We start from the raw sequence: 18,676 nt of genomic DNA on the forward strand, positions 1-18,676 counted from the left end.
ATGTTATTGACTTTTTCATTTGAACTTACTAAGTACCACATATTTGTGCCTAAAGTTTGAATATTTTCAAATTCAAAATTCAATCTTTTTAAAAAAGTCAATTGACAAAATGACCAATACCAAAATAGTAGATCTCAATTAGTGTAACAACTTCACTTCTTACTGTTTTTCCATTTGATATCATATAGTACCCTAAAACTGTGTTTAAACTCAAAATAGTATGAATTCTCTCACTGACATATGGCCCCGGCCTGTCAGGTCCCAAAATTAGACGCCATCACCTTCCCGTTCCGCGCGCACGCTATGCCACCGACACGTGGGCCCCAATGCGCCTCCCGCCCAAGACGACCAAAATTCCCCTCCTACCTTATCCTCTCGGCTCCTCACATTTCACCCAAGTCCTCTCCGTCAGTCCTCTCCCTCCCCACGACCTAGCGCCGCCACTCGCGCCGACCACGCCACCACTCCAGTAGACCACGCCGCCGCACCACTGCTGCTGAACGGATCCGTTCAACCCCAAGACCTGCCATGGCCTCCTCCTCCCTCCCCTCAACCTAGCTCCGCCACTTGTGCCCACCACGCCGCCACAGATGAGCCCATCACGCAAAGCGGCCATGGCCTCCTCCTCCCTCCCCTACACCTAGCTCCACCACTCATGCCCTCCACGCTGCCGCACCACCGAAGAACCCCCACCGGCACACCCGCCACAACCCCGTCGCCGAAGAAGGCAGCTTCACCGGCCACCACCCAGGCAGCACCCACGCTACGAAGGCAGATCCGTGCCGGCCGCGACGAAGGCAGCTTCACCAGATCCGTGTCGGTCGCGACGAAGGCAGCTTCACCGGCCGCCACCCAGGCGGCCCCACAGGTCAGCACCCACGCTACCTCACCGGTCACCACCAAGGCTGCCTCACCGACTACCTCGTCGACAGACGCATGCCCGCTGCCCCCCTTCTTCTAGTGCTGACGACGGCTTCAATTAGGTACCTTCTATTTCCCTTCCTTCTTCTGACAAATGTAGATGTGGATCTTTGCTAACTGTTGATTTTTTACATGTGTATAAGCTGTCAGTTAGATGACTTGTCAGTTAGATGAAGAACAAAATAGTTTGTGCTTATGATGATTTACTGCTAAGTTGCTAACTGACAAATACATATAAAAATTTTACTGCTTATGATGAAGAACAAGTTGGTAACTGACAAATACATATATTAGTTGTTTGTAGTTTCTTCATTGTCTAGCGGTGTATAGCCCACTGCTTTTTTAAATGAGTGTATGAAATGTGTGTACTAACCAAAATACTGATTTGTTAGTTGTTTCTTCAACTCTTTTACAGAAACTGGAATCAGTTTCTGCTCTATCTACGTTTTTGTGTAATAAGTAATAGAAGAAATGGGAAAAACCCACTATGAGCTGGCAAGGGACAAGAATGTAAAGCATGTTCAGGAAGTTTTTAAATCTCTGGGTATTCAAGTCCTAGCACAGACTGTTAGAGATGCTATTACACCAAAATAGAAAGAGGGCAGAGGGAAGGCTATAGATTCTGACAATGATTATGATCCATGCTCTGAAATTGAAAACCAATCTGACACTGACGATGATTATGATGATGAGGTGAGATGCACTGCTAACCAAATTCACATGGTCATGGCCTGCATATTTCATACATGTACTCCATTGTACCTCCTAAGAACATATACTTCTTTCATAACTAATCAACTACATTTTTCATCTTCTTAGGCAACACAGATGGTTCCAGGAACTCGCCCTCACCAAAAGAAGCAAAAGGCAGGAACAATGCCGCCTGCCCACCAGCAGCCACCACGCACTCCAGTTAGACTTACAAGGCAAAGTGCAGCCATGCATTCGCCTGGAGGGCGTCCGCCACCTAAGCCAAGACATCCCCTGCCTCCTAAGACCACTCCAAAAGCCAATCCTAAAAGAAATTCCATTTCTACTATTACCCAAGTAGAGGTCCAGAACACTACAACCACTACAAACACCAATGAAACTACAAACCATATGACTATTCCTACTGAAATGAACAGGACCAGCCAAGCAATGTCTTCACCAGTTCCAAACACAGTGCCTAGATTCACTAAGGCTACTGCAGCTATGTCTTCTCCTGGTGCAAACCATCTAATTGCAAAACTGATCTGCAAACACAAAGGGCTAATACCCGATTCAAACGTTAAGGCGTGCCAGCCGATTTGACCTTACTATCGGCAAAGGTGATAACTCGAATACTTTAGTCCTGACAACAGCGATGCGCCCGGATGTCACGGCTAAGAGGTACTCACGCGGAACTCGAGAACACGCCGAGCTTAAGTCGACGAATTCCTAAGAACTCGTAATAAAAAGAAAAAAAGTATGACGAAGTCGTCGAAAAGTAGATGCTGGAATATGAGTAAAAACGCGTGTTTGATTGATTTCTTGATTAATTATTACAAGGCCCTAGGGTTTATATTTATACCCTGCTCAAAGAGCTACAACCAGACACGATTAGAATTCGAATTCCAAATTACATGGAATCCGTATACAAAACGATGCAAATAATTAAGGAAACAACAAAACTATCCTTCGTGACAAACCGAAACTCCTCCACATGACAACTGGCAGCTTCCGGACTCCTCCTTTGCATCATCGGCAATCCCTTTGCCATAGTCATCGGCAGACCTTTTTATCCAGCCATCGGCACCATATTACTGCCTGTGGACTTAGTCACATTCAACTTCTCCCTCATCGGCAACCATCCTCATCGGCAACCCGCTTTGTAAACATCGTACTGCCACCTTATCCTGCCATCCTAGACACGTGCCCAAAAACGGTGTCAACACATGCCCCCCAGTTTCGGAGTATAAAACTATTAATGCTCCGAAATTCTCTGCAGTAATGATGCCTTCTCCCGCAATTAATGCTCCTAATCTGGTAACCGACAACCTCAATCTGGACAACTCTGATCCTGATCCTCCGCAGATTCCTCGAAATCCCCAACTTCCTAAACGGGCATCTTTCTCAGTCGTACATCGGCAACAATACCGTTACAAAGATCTGCCGATGCTCTGACCCGGATATTCGCAAAAACGATTACTTCCCCTCTATCCGCCCATCGGCAAGATGACCGTTATAGAATATCGCCGATGGACCGACCAGGAGATCTCGCACAGTAAAATATCTTCAAATAATGACCGCTTCCCGTCAAATCACCTGCACAATCCCTGGATTACCGTGCGAACAGTTACCATATCCACCTGAGTACCCTCGGGTTTCTCGGATGCGGCAAAGAGATAAGTCGGATTTGCCCTTGCCCATCTTGTCCTATAAATAGTTCCTTCTTGGGTACTCCTTCCCCATCACACCATTCTACTACCCAACTTTACTTTTCCAGCGGCGGCGCCATTTACAACCTTCAAGACCTCCGACAAGCACTTCTCTTCATCAACTCTGGTGCCCTCCAACGTCCTCTTCACGACAAGATGGCCATTGGCTTCGTCGTCCCTGAGGTCAGATCTCCATCTCATCTTCTGTATTTTTTTTATTCCTGTTCATCCGCGATTCATCTTACTGAATATTCTCCTTTTCCTTTTTCTTTGTATTTTTATTCCCCCAAAATCACTAGGAGTTGTCCAATAAAATTGTCATCCCCACCGATCAACCACACCTTCAATGTCTCGGCCCTCTAGGGGATTCAGATCCAACCAACCTTATTAACGCAGAAACCAATAGGATCCCCTTTAGAGCTGAAAACTTTTCTTTAGATCTGTGGAAAGACACTTTTCGCTCTTGGCCCAGCCCTACCGTAGGGTGGAAAGACTGGTTCTTGAGGGTCAGCAATTCTTATGAAGTCCAGTGGGGTGAAAGGAAGCTAGCCCAATGCATTAGGCTATCCATTGCCGATATGCACAGGAACGAGTCACTGCTGATAGCTGCGTCCTACTTTTGGTCAGACGCCCTCAATGCTTTTGTTTTTGGCCACGGCCCTGCTTCTCCTACCCTTGCCGATGTAGCCATGCTCACTGGGCTAGATATATCTTCTGCCGATAGCACCCACTTTTTTGATACTGCCCCCAGTGCCAAAGTGGAGACTCGCGCTATCGGCGGTTGGTCAGGGTACATTCAGAAGTACCGCGGGAGAGGGCCTGTCACCATAAAGGAGCAAACCACCTTTCTGAACATGTGGCTGGACAAGTTTGTATTCTGTGGTCGATCGGCAGGACCGACTTCCGTCTATCTATCGGCAGCAGAGAGACTGGCTAACGGTGGCCAATTTCCTCTCGGCCGATACTTGCTTGGCGCTGTTTACCACCTTCTCCATCAGGTAGCCCAGAAACTCCTGCTTGGCCAATCCATCGGCAACTTGGGAGGCCCCTGGTGGTTTATTAATATGTGGCTCAATCTGCACCTGCATAAGCGCCTTGATTCCAACTTGTTCTCACAGCACTTCCCAAGAGATATAGCCGAAAATCTTGTGTTGGGTGAAGAGGAATCGGCAACGCGTGCCCCCTTGAACTTTGGCGAAGCCGTCATAGTCCTACCTGGTTCAGGGAGTAATCCGGATCAAATTGGCCGATTCTTCGAGACTCTGCATGAGGGTTTGGCCAGGGATGAACGACCATGGTTGGCTTATGATGAACCAGATAGCATGCTCCCTCTGACCTTCAATCCATTTGATGAAGCTCTCGATAGGGATAATGAGGCGATGATGGCAATTGTGACTCCCAGAGCCATTCCAGTGAATATTTTCGGTAGCACAAAAACTTCTCCCCAGACTTACGAATTTTACAATCCATCGGCATTAGCTCGCCAGTTAGCTTTCGGCCAGTTGCCGATTGCACTTCCTTATGCCGATGTGATAAAACCCAGAGAAACCATCAACAACCTTCTTGAGTGGACTCGAGTAGCCCAACTACCACCAAACGCCGATGTAGATGTAGATCTGTCAGAATGGGTTCCGGCTGCTTTTATCACTCAGGCATACAAGTTATGGTGGGCAGAATGGAAAGAGCATCTATTCTGCAGATCGGCACTTTCATACCGCAGCATGATTGACCCCGAATACGAAGTTCCCGATGACACTGTAAGTAACTCAAACCAACGTTTCATTTTCTCACTATTACTTCCATCGACAGCTTACCCTTGTATTCCTTTTGCAGGCTGACAATATTCCTCCATCGGTTAGCAGGAGTGGCAAGCCGATCGACTTGTTTCCATCAGGCCCGATTTCCTCAATCGGCCACAATGCTCCCACTCTGGCTTCCATCGTGCATCGGGGTGTGCGCCTCAGGAAAGTTACAACCAGGAGAACCCAGACATCACCAACGGTAGCTGCTCCCACTCTGGCGCGGGCTTTCAAGGCAATTTGTCAAATCTTTATCTTTTACGCTGACTATCTTTATATCGGTTTTATTTATACTTATAAACCTTTGTTCGTTATTGCAGCAAATCAGTGCATCGGCAAAGGTCACACGTCAAGGTGCCGATGCCACCCAGTCCAGCCAGCCAAAGAGGAAGGGTACCACGGGTGCTAAGACTGGAACAAAGCGCCAGAAGGTAGCAACTCCCCCTCCTCCTCCGGTATCTCCAATTCCGGTGGAGTCTTCTCCTTCTCCAGAAGCCCAGCCACAGCAAGCACCATCTCCCCAACCTATGCAGGAAGCACCACAGATAGAAGAACCCCAACAGGAAGGATCTCAAACAGAAGGTACATCAGCTGACACGGGTGAACAAACAACTGGCCCGGTGGGCCCAATTATACCATCGGCAGTTCTCCCGATTCAGACAATTGTTATCCCTCCTCCAGGTAACATACTTTAACAATATCGCTACCGATGAACTTATTCTCATTTAGTCTCATAACCTTTCTTGTCTTCTTTCAGTCGATATCGTCCCATCGGCAACCTTAGCCGATCAACCTGTAGTTCCATCGGCATCTTTGGCCGGTCAGCCCGCAGCTCCGTCAGCACCTCCCAGTCCAAGGCAAGAGATCGCCTTGAAGCAAGTAAGTCACTGTTTACCGCCAGCATTATTTGCCGATTCTCTAAGTATGGGCTAATTTTGCTTTCCCTCCCAGGAACAAGATTCTCCCGATAGCCTGTTCTCCTTCGCCATCGATTTCTCTGAAGAAGAAGGTGAAGAAGCAAGCACTTCTCAGTCGGTCGGCATCACATCGGCAGAGGTCAGGGTCAGGCTGGAAGAATTGTCAGCTCTCCTTCACCAGGACACAGCGCAATTGGTTGATGATTCCGACCCTACCAAGACCCTGTTCAGAACTCTCAGAGGCCAAGTCCCAGCCGATGTTGAAGAAATCCTGTTCCAAGCCGCTCATCTGGAGAGTCGCCAGCTGCAGTACCAAAGAGCTTCTCGGCGGCTTGCCGATAGAGCCGCTCAGACTCAACTCTCCGATGAAATGAGGAAAGAAAAGCTTTTGACCGATGAGAAGCACAAGAACATCGGCATCCTGAGATCTTCTGGAGACGCGCTAAAGCAGAAGATATCCGATCTATCGGCAAGAAAAGAGTCCCTATTGGCGGAGCTTAAGGAAGTAGAGAACGCTCTGTCCCAAGCCCAACAGGAAGAGAGCCAATTGCCAGAGACCATCAGGCTTCTTGAGCGCGATCGAAATGCTCATGGTCGCAAAGCACTCCAACTGAAGAAGAAGCTGAAGCCGATAGAAGGTTCTGCTGATGATGACATCAAGGAGATAGAAGCAGCCAACCAAATTCGGCTACGCGCTATATCGGCAATCCAGACGCTGCTTAACACATAGAGTTTCCATCGGCATTGTATCTGCGCTTTCCTGCTTCCTCAGCTTTTAATCTAGCCGATAGGACTGTTATCGGCGCCTAAACTTTTGAAACACCAAGTCTTGTCCCCAAGCATTTGGATCCAGCCGATAGGAGTGTTATCGGCACCTAAACTTCTATGCATCGACCCATATACTGGGGTAGTACTTCTTTAAATATTTGCCGTTTAATGCTCTGGGAAATTCAATTCCTTCGAGGGTTTCTAGAATGTAGGCATTGCCAGGAGCCGATCGACTTATCCGATAAGGACCCTCCCAATTAGGAGACCACTTTCCAAACTTCGAGCTTTTTGTCCCAACTGGTAAAATTAATTTCCATACCAAATCCCCATCGGCAAACTCTTTAGCCTTCACCTTCTTATCGTACCATCTAGCAATTCTTTTCTTATTCTCTTCTATACTCATTAAAGCTTTTAACCGATGCCCTGCTAGATCGTCCAATTCATCGGTCATCAAAGTGGCATAACCATCGGAAGTTAATTGATCTTGAAAAGATAATCGCCTAGATCCAGCCTTAATTTCCCAAGGCAACACTGCATCATGTCCATACACCAATTGATAGGGTGATACCTTGGTCGATCCATGACAAGCCATCCGATAAGACCACAATGCTTCATTTAATAATGTATGCCACCGCTTAGGATTTTCTTCAATCTTCCGTTTAATAAGCTTGATAATTCCTTTGTTAGACGCTTCGGCCTGCCCATTGGCTTGAGCATAATAAGGAGAAGAATTCAACACTTTAATTCCCATACCGATTGCGAATTCATCGAACTCCCCCGATGTGAACATGGTGCCCTGATCGGTAGTAATCGTTTGGGGAATCCCAAATCGGTAAATAATATGCTCCTTCACAAAATCAATCATATTGGCCGATGTGACTTTCTTCAAAGGAATAGCTTCAACCCATTTAGTGAAATAGTCAGTGGCAACTAGAATGAACTTATGCCCTTTGCTAGATGGTGGATAAATCTGGCCGATCAGATCGATGGCCCATCCCCGGAACGGCCAAGGCTTTATTATAGGATTCATAGCCGATGCGGGTACTCTCTGGATATTACCAAACTTTTGACAACCTTGACATCCCTTGAAATATTTAAAACAATCTTCAAGTACGGTTGGCCAAAAATATCCATTCCTTCGAATCATCCACTTCATCTTAAAAGCTGACTGATGCGCTCCACACACTCCCTCATGAATTTCCCCCATCAAACTTCTGGCTTCATCATCACGCAAGCATCGGAGAAGAATTCTGTCGATAGTTCGATAATACAATCCATTTTCAAGGAGCACATACTTGGTTGCCTGAAATCGAACCCGTCTTTCAACTTTTTTGGATGGATCTTTTAGATAATCAATAATTTCTTTCCTCCAATCATCGGCACCGACTACCGATGTCGCATTAATCATTGGCTGATATCCCGAGGCATGCTGAGCTAACCGATTAGCGTCTTCATTATGCAATCGGGGAACATGCTCCAATCGGAAATCCTTGAATTCCTTTAACAGTTGCATACTTCTCTCGAAATACGTTATGAGAACTTCACTTCGGCATTCATAGCTTCCGGCCAATTGATTTATAACCAACATAGAATCCCCGAATATTTCAACAGCATCAGCACGAACTTCTCTCAGCAACTCCAATCCCTTGATCAGAGCTTGATACTCAGCCTGATTATTTGTCGATGTGGCAACAATCGGCAAGGAAAACTCATACTTCCTCCCCTTAGGGGAAACTAATACAATGCCGATTCCTGCCCCTCGGTCACAAGTAGATCCATCAAAGAAGAGCGTCCAGGGTACAATTTCCAAGGTTTCCACTAGACCGCAATGCTGAGTTACAAAATCGGCCATAATCTGCCCTTTGACTGCCTTAGCCGATTCGTAACGCAAATCGAACTCCGACAGCGCTAAAATCCATTTACCGATCCTACCACTCATAATCGGCATAGATAGCATGTATCGGACCACGTCATCTTTGCAAACGACAGTGCATTCGGCCGATAACAGGTAATGTCTCAGCTTGATACATGAAAAATATAAGCATAAGCATAGTTTCTCAATGGCCGAATACCTGGTTTCAGCATCAATCAACCTCCTACTCAAATAATAAATTACCCTTTCTTTCCCTTCAAATTCTTGAACTAAAGCTGAACCGATAACCGATCCATCGGTAGATAAATACAATCTGAAGGGCTTCCCTTGTTGAGGTGGAACTAGAACTGGAGGATTTACTAGATACTTCTTGATTTCATCCAGAGCCAACTGCTGTTCTTCTCCCCAAATAAACTCTTGATCGGCTTTCAATTTAAGAAGAGGACTGAAAGCACGAATCCTACCAGACAAATTCGATACAAATCTTCTGATAAAATTTACCTTGCCGATCAAGGATTGGAGCTCGGTTTTGTTGGTAGGGGCCACTATTTTATTGATGGCATCAATAGATCTTCGACTAATTTCAATACCCCTCTGATGTACCATGAAACCAAGAAACTGCCCTGCCGATACACCAAATGCACACTTGTTGGGATTCATCTTCAATCCATGCTTCCTTGTGCACTCTAACACTTTTTGTAAATCGGCAAGATGCTTTGAGAAATCTCCAGACTTAACCACCACATCATCAATATAAATCTCTACGAGCTTGCCGATGAACTCATGAAATATAAAATTCATAGCCCTTTGATAAGTAGCACCAGCATTCTTCAACCCAAAAGTCATGACTATCCATTCAAATAGCCCAACATGACCAGGACACCTGAATGCGGTTTTTGGAATATCCTCCTCTGCCATGAATATTTGATTGTAACCTGCATTACCATCCATGAAGCTGATGACCCGATGGCCAGCCGCAGCATCAACCAGTAGATCGGCGACAAGCATTGGGTATCCATCCATCGGCGTAGCTTTATTGAGATTCCTGAAATCAATGCACACCCGAAGCTTCCCGTTCTTCTTGTAAACCGGAACAACATTGGAAATCCATTCGGCATACCGACACTGCCGAATAAACTTAGCTTCAATAAGTTTAGTGATTTCGGCCTTAATATCAGGTAGAATGTTAGGATTACATCGGCGGGCTGGTTGCTGATGTGGCCGAAATCCAGACTTGATGGGTAACCGATGTTCAACAATTGATCGGTCTAAACCAGGCATCTCTGTATAGTCCCAAGCAAAGCAATCTTTATATTCCTTTAACAAACTAGTCAATTGTCGCTTACACTCAGGATCTAATTTAGCACTAATAAAAGTAGGCCTAGGCTTATCACCACACCTATATCTACTTCTACCAAATCGTCGGCCGATGTGAATCCCTGGCCTAATTTTCCATCATCGGCGAATCTATCCATTAAAAATCGTCGTCAGAACCGACTGCTTGGATCGGTGGAATCTCATAATCGGCAACTTTGAGAAAATCTTTCTCCCAAACTTCTCCTGAAATGCACCTGGTCCTTTCGTAAGTATCCGCTTCTACCGATGCGATAACATAAGAAGAATCTCCTGGGACAATCTCAATCTTGTCACCTACCCACTGAACCAAGCACTGATGCATTGTAGATGGGACACAACAATTGGCATGAATCCAATCTCTTCCCAATAATAAGTTGTAGGCACCTTTTCCGCTGATCACGAAAAAAGTTGTCGGCAAGGTCTTGCTGCCGATGGTCAACTCTGCACATATCGCCCCCTTGACTGGAGACACGTTTCCTTCAAAGTCTTTGAGCATCATATCGGTCTTGGTCAAATCTTGATCCCCTTTCCCAAGCTTCCGATATACTGCATACGGCATAATATTAATAGCAGCTCCACCATCAACTAGGATCTTGGTCATTGGCTGCCCATCAACCCTTCCTTTGAGGAACAGAGCTTTAAGATGCTGCCTCTCGTCATCGGCAGGTTTCTCAAAGATAGCCGTCATCGGATCCAGAGCCAACTGAGCTATCTGATCAGAAAATTCCAACTCATCATCACTGGCTGGTGCAAGAAACTCCATCGGCAACATGAAGACCATGTTGACGCTTGCCAATGGACCTTCCCTCTTAGTGTCTGACGGCTGCCGACTTCCAGAGTTCTCTCCCTTGTTTAGCTCTTCTTGCCTTTCACGTTGCAATCTCCTTTTCTGTGTTTTGGTTAATCCTCCAGGGCACCATGGAGGAAGTGGCCTTTGCCTTGCCATCGGGCGTCGGTTCTCCCTTGACTCCATACGATGCGTGTTAGCATCCCTGCAAAATATGAATTCATCGGGAACCCGCGCATCAGCCATTCCCTTGAGCTCCTCTTGGTTCCTGGGAAAATACTGGACACGGTCACTAAGTCTGTTGTGCCCACTAAATCTGCCCCCCAGCCGGTCTTGAACTGACACCCTTCCTCTGATCGGCCCATTAAATCGCCGTTCATCATCATGATAATGCTGATCGATCCTATCGTACCGATCATAACCGTTGCACTCAGGGCAGTCTCTGACAGTAGGAAGCTTGATATTTTCCTCCCAACAATGGATGAAGAATGGACAATTCCAATGATCCCTGTGCCGATTCCACTCCTGTCGGCGTCTTTCTTCTTCCCGTCGATAATCTTCCTGCTGGCGCCGATACCGATCTTCCCGTTGTTGCCATTTTTCTCGAGGCCTTCTATGAGTTATGACGATACCAGATCGAGGAAGCCTTCCTGAGCTAGTTCCTTCCTGGACCAAGCCCTTACTTCTTGCATCGGCAGTAGTAACTTGATGCTGAGGATCTACCGATGCACTCTTCTCAGCTGTCTCCGATGTTAAGACCTTAGCCTTCCCCTTAGCATCCAACATGTTTGTCGGGAAAGGATGTTGGTCTATCTTCATCGGCTTCTGGGCTTTGGAATTGTCAAACTTGATTCTCCCTGACTCTATAGCCGATTGCAGCTGCTGTCTGAATACTTTGCAGTCGTTGGTGTCATGGGACGTTGCATTATGCCACTTGCAATATCTCATCCTCTTCAACTCTTCTGCCGATGGGATCACATGGTTAGGTGACAGTTTGATCTGACCTTCCTGAAGTAGAAAGTCAAATATCCTATCAGCCTTAGCGGTGTCAAAAGCAAACTTCTCTGGTTCCTTCTGCCCAAAAGGACAAGACATCGGCTTCTTGTTTTTTACCCACTCTGCCAAACCGATTACTGGTTCTTCATCAGAATCTGAGCTTGTGGCTTCATCAACAAACGACACTTTCTTATTCCATGCTCTCTTAGGCTCGAAAGACTTGATGTCTTGATCAGAAATCCTCTGCACCAAATGACTTAAACTTTCGAACTCCTGAGAGGCATACTTATCCCTGATATGTGGCAACAAACCCTGGAAAGCCAAATCGGCTAGCTGCCGATCATCCAGAACCAGGCTATAGCATTTATTCTTAACCTCTCGTATCCTCTGCACAAATCCTTCAACCGACTCATCATTACGTTGCCTCAACTTGACCAAGTCGGTGATCTTCTTCTCATGAACCCCCGAGAAGAAGTATTTGTGGAATTGCTTCTCCAGATCGGCCCAAGTAATTACTGAGTTGGGAGGTAATGATATGAACCAAGTAAAGGCCGATCCAGACAATGATGACGAAAATAGACGAACCCTCAATTCGTTCCTGTTACCAGCCTCTCCACATTGAATAATGAACCTGTTGACATGCTCCATAGTTGACGTGTCGTCCTGTCCGGAAAACTTTGTAAAATCCGGTACCTTGTACCGATGTGGAAGCGGGATCAAATCATACGCGGGAGGATACGGTGTCCGATAAGAATAAGTGTTGACTTTGGGTTTTATCCCAAATTGTTCCCTCATTACTTCAGCAATCTTATCGGCCCAATACGCATCGGCATCTTGCCGATGAGGCGGCTGCGGATCTGGCACTTGGTGGCGAACCTCCACGTGTCTGTTCGGGACGTGATCTGCATGGAACATTGTATTGATCACCTGTCCTCCAATCTGCGGACCACCAAACTGCTGTCCACCGATTGGCTGTCCTCCGAGTTGCTGTCCAAAATTCATTGGCTGGTTGGGAATCCCCTGACCTTGGAACCCGGGATAGACCTGCCCTTGCTGGAACCCTGTAGTCTGATAACCCTGCTGGGGCGATTGTGGAAAGGCTTGCTGCCCAAGCCATCCATTATTAGCGTTCATCGGCATAGGTGCTGCCGATGATTGGTAATTGGGTACCGTCGTTGAATTGACATACCCCGACTGGGCCATAGGCCTCTGTTGCATCAGCATTGACTCTGCCGATGCGTTGGGCATCTGGAACATTGAATCTTGAGGATTCCCAGTGTGAGGCCTTGCAGTAGTAGTTGTGGTATACCGAGGACTCTGGTTCACCGGCGCATTGGGAGGTGCCGATGTCATAGGAGTTTGTGATGTTATTTGTGATGTTCCCGGCGTCAACTCTGGAGGCATACCATAACCCCACCAGTTGGGAGGAAGAGTCAACCCTGACATTGCCGATGCCAACATATCTGTTGTCAGTTTATGCTGCCCAACTGAAATTTGTGGGTTGGTTGCCATCGGCATAGATAGTGCACCAGTAGTCCCCGATGTACTTGGAGGGACGGCAGGTTGTGCTCTTGCATTCGTCAAGGCAGCCGATGGAGCCGTGACCTCTGGTGCCGTTGGCTGATGATGGGAGGGCCCCACATAATCTGGCGGGATTTGTCCTTCCTTGAAAGTTCTTGCCACGGCATTGAAAACCGTATTAGACAGTACACCAGCTTGGTTAATCAACGCTCGATTGATGGCATTGTCAACCATATCTTGAAGCTTGCCAGGATTGGCGTCAAAGGTGACCTGCCGTGGTGCCGGCAGTGCATCTTTCTGGACCACTTCGCCACTCCTGTTTATGCTGAAAGACCTCAGGCATTGCTGCTTGAACTCTTCCATGGCTTGGGCAATAGCTTGCTTCTGCTCATCCTTGAGGTTGGCCTCCGTCACAGGGATGACGTTCTCTTGATCGAGGTCAGAGATCGACATGTTGATCTTGATCTTGAATCTGTCCCACTGGGCGTGCCAAAAGATGTGTTGATGCAAAACTGATCTGCAAACACAAAGGGCTAATACCCGATTCAAACGTTAAGGCGTGCCAGCCGATTTGACCTTACTATCGGCAAAGGTGATAACTCGAATACTTTAGTCCTGACAACAGCGATGCGCCCGGATGTCACGGCTAAGAGGTACTCACGCGGAACTCGAGAACACGCCGAGCTTAAGTCGACGAATTCCTAAGAACTCGTAATAAAAAGAAAAAAAGTATGACGAAGTCGTCGAAAAGTAGATGCTGGAATATGAGTAAAAACGCGTGTTTGATTGATTTCTTGATTAATTATTACAAGGCCCTAGGGTTTATATTTATACCCTGCTCAAAGAGCTACAACCAGACACGATTAGAATTCGAATTCCAAATTACACGGAATCCGTATACAAAACGATGCAAATAATTAAGGAAACAACAAAACTATCCTTCGTGACAAACCGAAACTCCTCCACATGACAACTGGCAGCTTCCGGACTCCTCCTTTGCATCATCGGCAATCCCTTTGCCATAGTCATCGGCAGACCTTTTTATCCAGCCATCGGCACCATATTACTGCCTGTGGACTTAGTCACATTCAACTTCTCCCTCATCGGCAACCATCCTCATCGGCAACCCGCTTTGTAAACATCGTACTGCCACCTTATCCTGCCATCCTAGACACGTGCCCAAAAACGGTGTCAACACCCTCACCATGTTCCTCCTAGATTCACTAAGGCTACTGCAGCCATGTCTTCCCCTGGTGCAAACCCTCACCATGTTCCTCCTAGATTCACTAAGGCTAGTGCAGCCATATATGCAAACCCTCAACATAGTACTCCTAGACAGCCTAGTGCAGCCATCTCTTCTCTTGGAGCAAACACTCAACAAAGTACTCTTAGACCCACTGCCATTATATCTCAGGAACCTACTCCCACAAATAGTGTTACCCAAGCAGCTCATACGGACACCTCGCCAGGGGCGCGGAGTTCTAGGCAAAGCAATGACTTGAATGAGTCAGCTGACCACTTTGATGCTGCTACTTCAGAGGGTAATGTGAATGAAGGAGAACCAGATGCTGACTTAATTCCAGGTAAACACTAAATGTTACAAGCATTGTTGTGTCCATTTAATATGTACATTTGTTATTCCTATATTAACACAATGTTATTATTATTTGTCAATGTAGCGCCCAAAAAGATTGTCCGCAAGAAAACCATGGGTCATGGTTTGGAGAAGATGCTTAATAGGGGAAATCGGTTGGCTATCCACGTCGCTGAAGGGAAGAAAAGGCCAGAGGTCCCAATTCAAGCAGCGAAGCTAGCATCAGAAACTGGTGTGGCCCTTAGAGACAAACTACCTATCTACAAATCATGGAAGAGTTATGATAATGAAGCAGGGCAGGCAGAAGTAGGAAAAGTGCTTGCTAGAGTTGCGGTGAGACAAATATTGAACTCATAATAATTTCTAGCATTAATCTACTACCATATGATATAATTGTTTCTAATAAATCATTTGTGTGCCTATAGTCAAGGTTGGATGTCGATACTAAAAATGAGGGGCCAAGCAAAGATGCCTGCACAGATATCATAAAGTGGGGAGTGAGGCAGATGAGGTATAACCTGAAAAGGAAGTATTTCGACGAGTCACTAACCAAAGAACAGTTGTTGGCCATCCAACCTCCACCTAAAGTGAAGAAAGAGGATTGGACCGAGCTGGTAGAGTATTGGTGTGACCCAAAGAATCAGGTCAATAACTACATTTTCTGCTTTTGTTACTATGCAATGCAAACTGATATATAATGCCAACATAGCATGTGAATGAAAAATCTGTATTGCATTTTTGCTGTAGGAAAACTCTGCCAAGAATAAAGCAAACCGAGCCAATGTACAGCTTCACCAAAGGACTGGAGCTAGGTCCTATATAGCCCATCGTTACAGCCTGGTATGTATATTACCATGTGCTACTGAAATGTAAACTTACCATGTGCTGCAATTACTTCTGAGATGAGCTGTTAAGTCAAGAAATTAATAAGTTCAATATCTCTATGGTGTGAATGAGTGTTATTGACTATTGGTTTCAGCAGATACTGAACTTATGCCAATACGAAAGCTGTGATATGTCATGAAATGAATAACTGCAATATATCTTTGCATTTTATTGAGTATCTGATTCTGAAAATTGCCATCTGATTTCTGAGATTAGCTTTAATGTTCATATTTTGTGCCCTGTGCTAAGTGAGGTATATACAATAGGTGCTTATGCTCCATTTCTTTTACTCAAAGCATCTATAACACAAAATAGTAGTACAATTGTTTAGTACTTGGGTTTGCTTAGGCCATGTTAAGAGTCTAAACCTGTCCAGGCAGCATTGATGCATGTTCTTGTGTATTCTTTTTTCTTAAACTGTGAGTCATGTTTTGACTATGTTGTATTGCAGTTGGCATGTAACAATAATACTAGGCAAATCTTATATCCCAAATTTTTTACATGTCTCAGAGGACTAAGTACAACAACATGGAGCCAGATGCAGTTGAGTTCTTTGGGGAATGTATGAATAGTCCCCGAAATGGTCGCACTCCACTTGCAAATGAAATATATGTAAGTTACATGCACTGCACTCAAGTAAATGCCTGGTTCAACACTTTCTATGGCCTTTTACTAATTACATTCATTTTATGCAGGAACGAATGGTTGCAGAGAAGGATAGAGAGCTAGAAGAAGGAGAAGCACAAAAGTCACCCTCCAAGATTGTTGCTGATAGTCTCAGCCAGATCAGCCGCTCAAACACCTTCCTTCCAAACATGGGTGTCCCAAAAACTTCCAAGACTGGTCGGTCCACATCGATGGCTGCACAAGCATGCATGCAAGCTCAGTTTGAGGAAAAACTCCAAGCTGAAAGAGAGGAAGCTGCTAGGAAGCAAGAAGAGTTGCAAGCACAACTTCAAGCTCAACAGGCTGCACTTGAAGAAAACAAAAGTTTGCTGCGTGAGACCCAAGAGGAAGTGAAGGGGATGCATAGCAAGTTTGAAGAGACCAATGCGATGCTACGAGCTCTCCTGAAACTTCAAAAAGATTGAGGTAGGGATGCATACCTCAAACTGAGGATGATGCCTTTGCTTCATGTTTTCCTACCTTGCTAGAACAAATGTGTGGTTAGAACTTTGTCAGAACTATGTCCAATCTATTTGCATGCTTCAAACCTTTGTGTTGGAACCTTTGTATGTTTGTACCTCTGTTGTGAAACTTGGAACTATGTGCAATCTGTTTGCAGCAGTCTGATGGAACCAGTAGTGTGCTGGATTTGTGTATGACTTGTGATGTTATGTGATGCAACCAGAAGTGTGCTACAATTGTGTATGACTTCTTATGATATGTGATGGAACCAGCAGTTGGCTGGAATTGTGAATGACTTCTGATGAGAATGTTGTGTATGTTGGCTTGCCTATGTATTGTATGATTATGTCAGCCAACATGAGAGCTCAGTGTGTCGTCACTGTTTGTGGGAGGCACTTTCGTCAAATAAATATTTGACAATATGTGATGCCATAAAATCGTCATAAAAAGTGTACAGTTACCGTATTAAACAAGACAAAACCAAGACGTCACATTATCTACGGACTCAAATAAGACGGTTTTTAGACTTATATATGACGGTCCAGAGTCATCACAAAACATACCCAAAACAGCCCCCCACGGCCCATTACAACTTTATATGACGCGTTGACTAAACAATATGTGACAGGAACCACCGTCATATATAGTAATAACATGTGACACAACAACGAAACCGTCACAAAAGATATTGACAATATGTGACGGTGCACTTAAGTATCGTCACAAGGTACATAATGTGACGGTCGTTATATGACGACCCTTATGACGCTGCATTTTCGTCGTAATGCTCTTTTTATGACCAAATTTGTACTACACATGACAGTTTCTTTTTGTCATACAAAGCCAAAATTTTTGTAGTGTGATAACCCCCTGCAGAAACAGATAAACAACAAAACTCATGGAATTCTGTCAGATCAAACCCTAATTCTAGGTGTTGGTTGCATATTGGTCCTTTCTCTTGTTTATTTGATAATTAAAATTGATACTTAAGAACCATCAACACGGTGTTCTGGTTAGAGAGCTGCCTATTGATGGAGTTAACCGAGGACTGGAGCTCTATGATGATCTTGTCTAGCCTACGAACGTCCTCATCAACATCTGCTATAGTCTTGCGGCGCTTAGGAGGTGTCTCGAGAGCGTTGAGGGCGTGCTTTGGTGCTGTCTTCGAAGGGATGAAGCGAACTTTGGCTGCTCTAACCCTCTCGAAGTAAGGTCTCTCCTCCTCTGTAGTGTAGCGGATGCTGCTGATCTCGCCGCTCCGGTTGGTCTTGACTCCAACGACCCGCTCATTGGGCCTGGGTGGTAGGATCCTCGTGCCGGCTGGCACCTTGACGGTGGCCTCCTTCTTGGCTGACGGCCCCTTGAGAAGTAGGGGCCGCGGCAGTGTGGTGAGAACTGGTTGGGCATAGAAGGATTGGGTGGAGCTGTGCTGGCGTGATGGCATGGCAAAAGCTTCATTACTTTTTAATCACAAAAGCTATGAAGGCCCATGAGGACTTATTGGAAAGCCTGTCGAGTCTATTTTCCAATGAATCTAGTGGCGACCAATTTGGACACTCCATATTGCCTGCAGAGCAGAATTAGTACAGACTTCTCAGAAGGTCAACAGTCTGTCGTGACAGAATGTTGGTACAACTTGCCATGCAAAACTGTACCAATCTACAACGTTTCGTGGTGCATGGCATACATTTCTGGAAAGCTCTTGGAGTCTAGTTTCACATCCAAGAAATGG

The 18,676-nt window shown here is 45.7% G+C and overlaps 1 protein-coding gene across 1 annotated transcript; it reads left to right on the plus strand.

The window, feature by feature from the left end:
• LOC8062030 lies at positions 656-16,907 on the plus strand. Its single transcript, XM_021453476.1, has 7 exons — positions 656-868; positions 14,752-14,920; positions 15,017-15,264; positions 15,357-15,575; positions 15,679-15,771; positions 16,327-16,428; positions 16,512-16,907. The coding sequence occupies exons 1-7, from the start codon at positions 656-658 to the stop codon at positions 16,905-16,907; spliced, it is 1,440 nt and encodes a 479-aa protein (XP_021309151.1).

The sequence above is a fragment of the Sorghum bicolor genome, chromosome 2 (assembly GCF_000003195.3).
Source record: "Sorghum bicolor cultivar BTx623 chromosome 2, Sorghum_bicolor_NCBIv3, whole genome shotgun sequence".
NCBI classification, from domain to species: Eukaryota; Viridiplantae; Streptophyta; class Magnoliopsida; order Poales; family Poaceae; genus Sorghum; species Sorghum bicolor.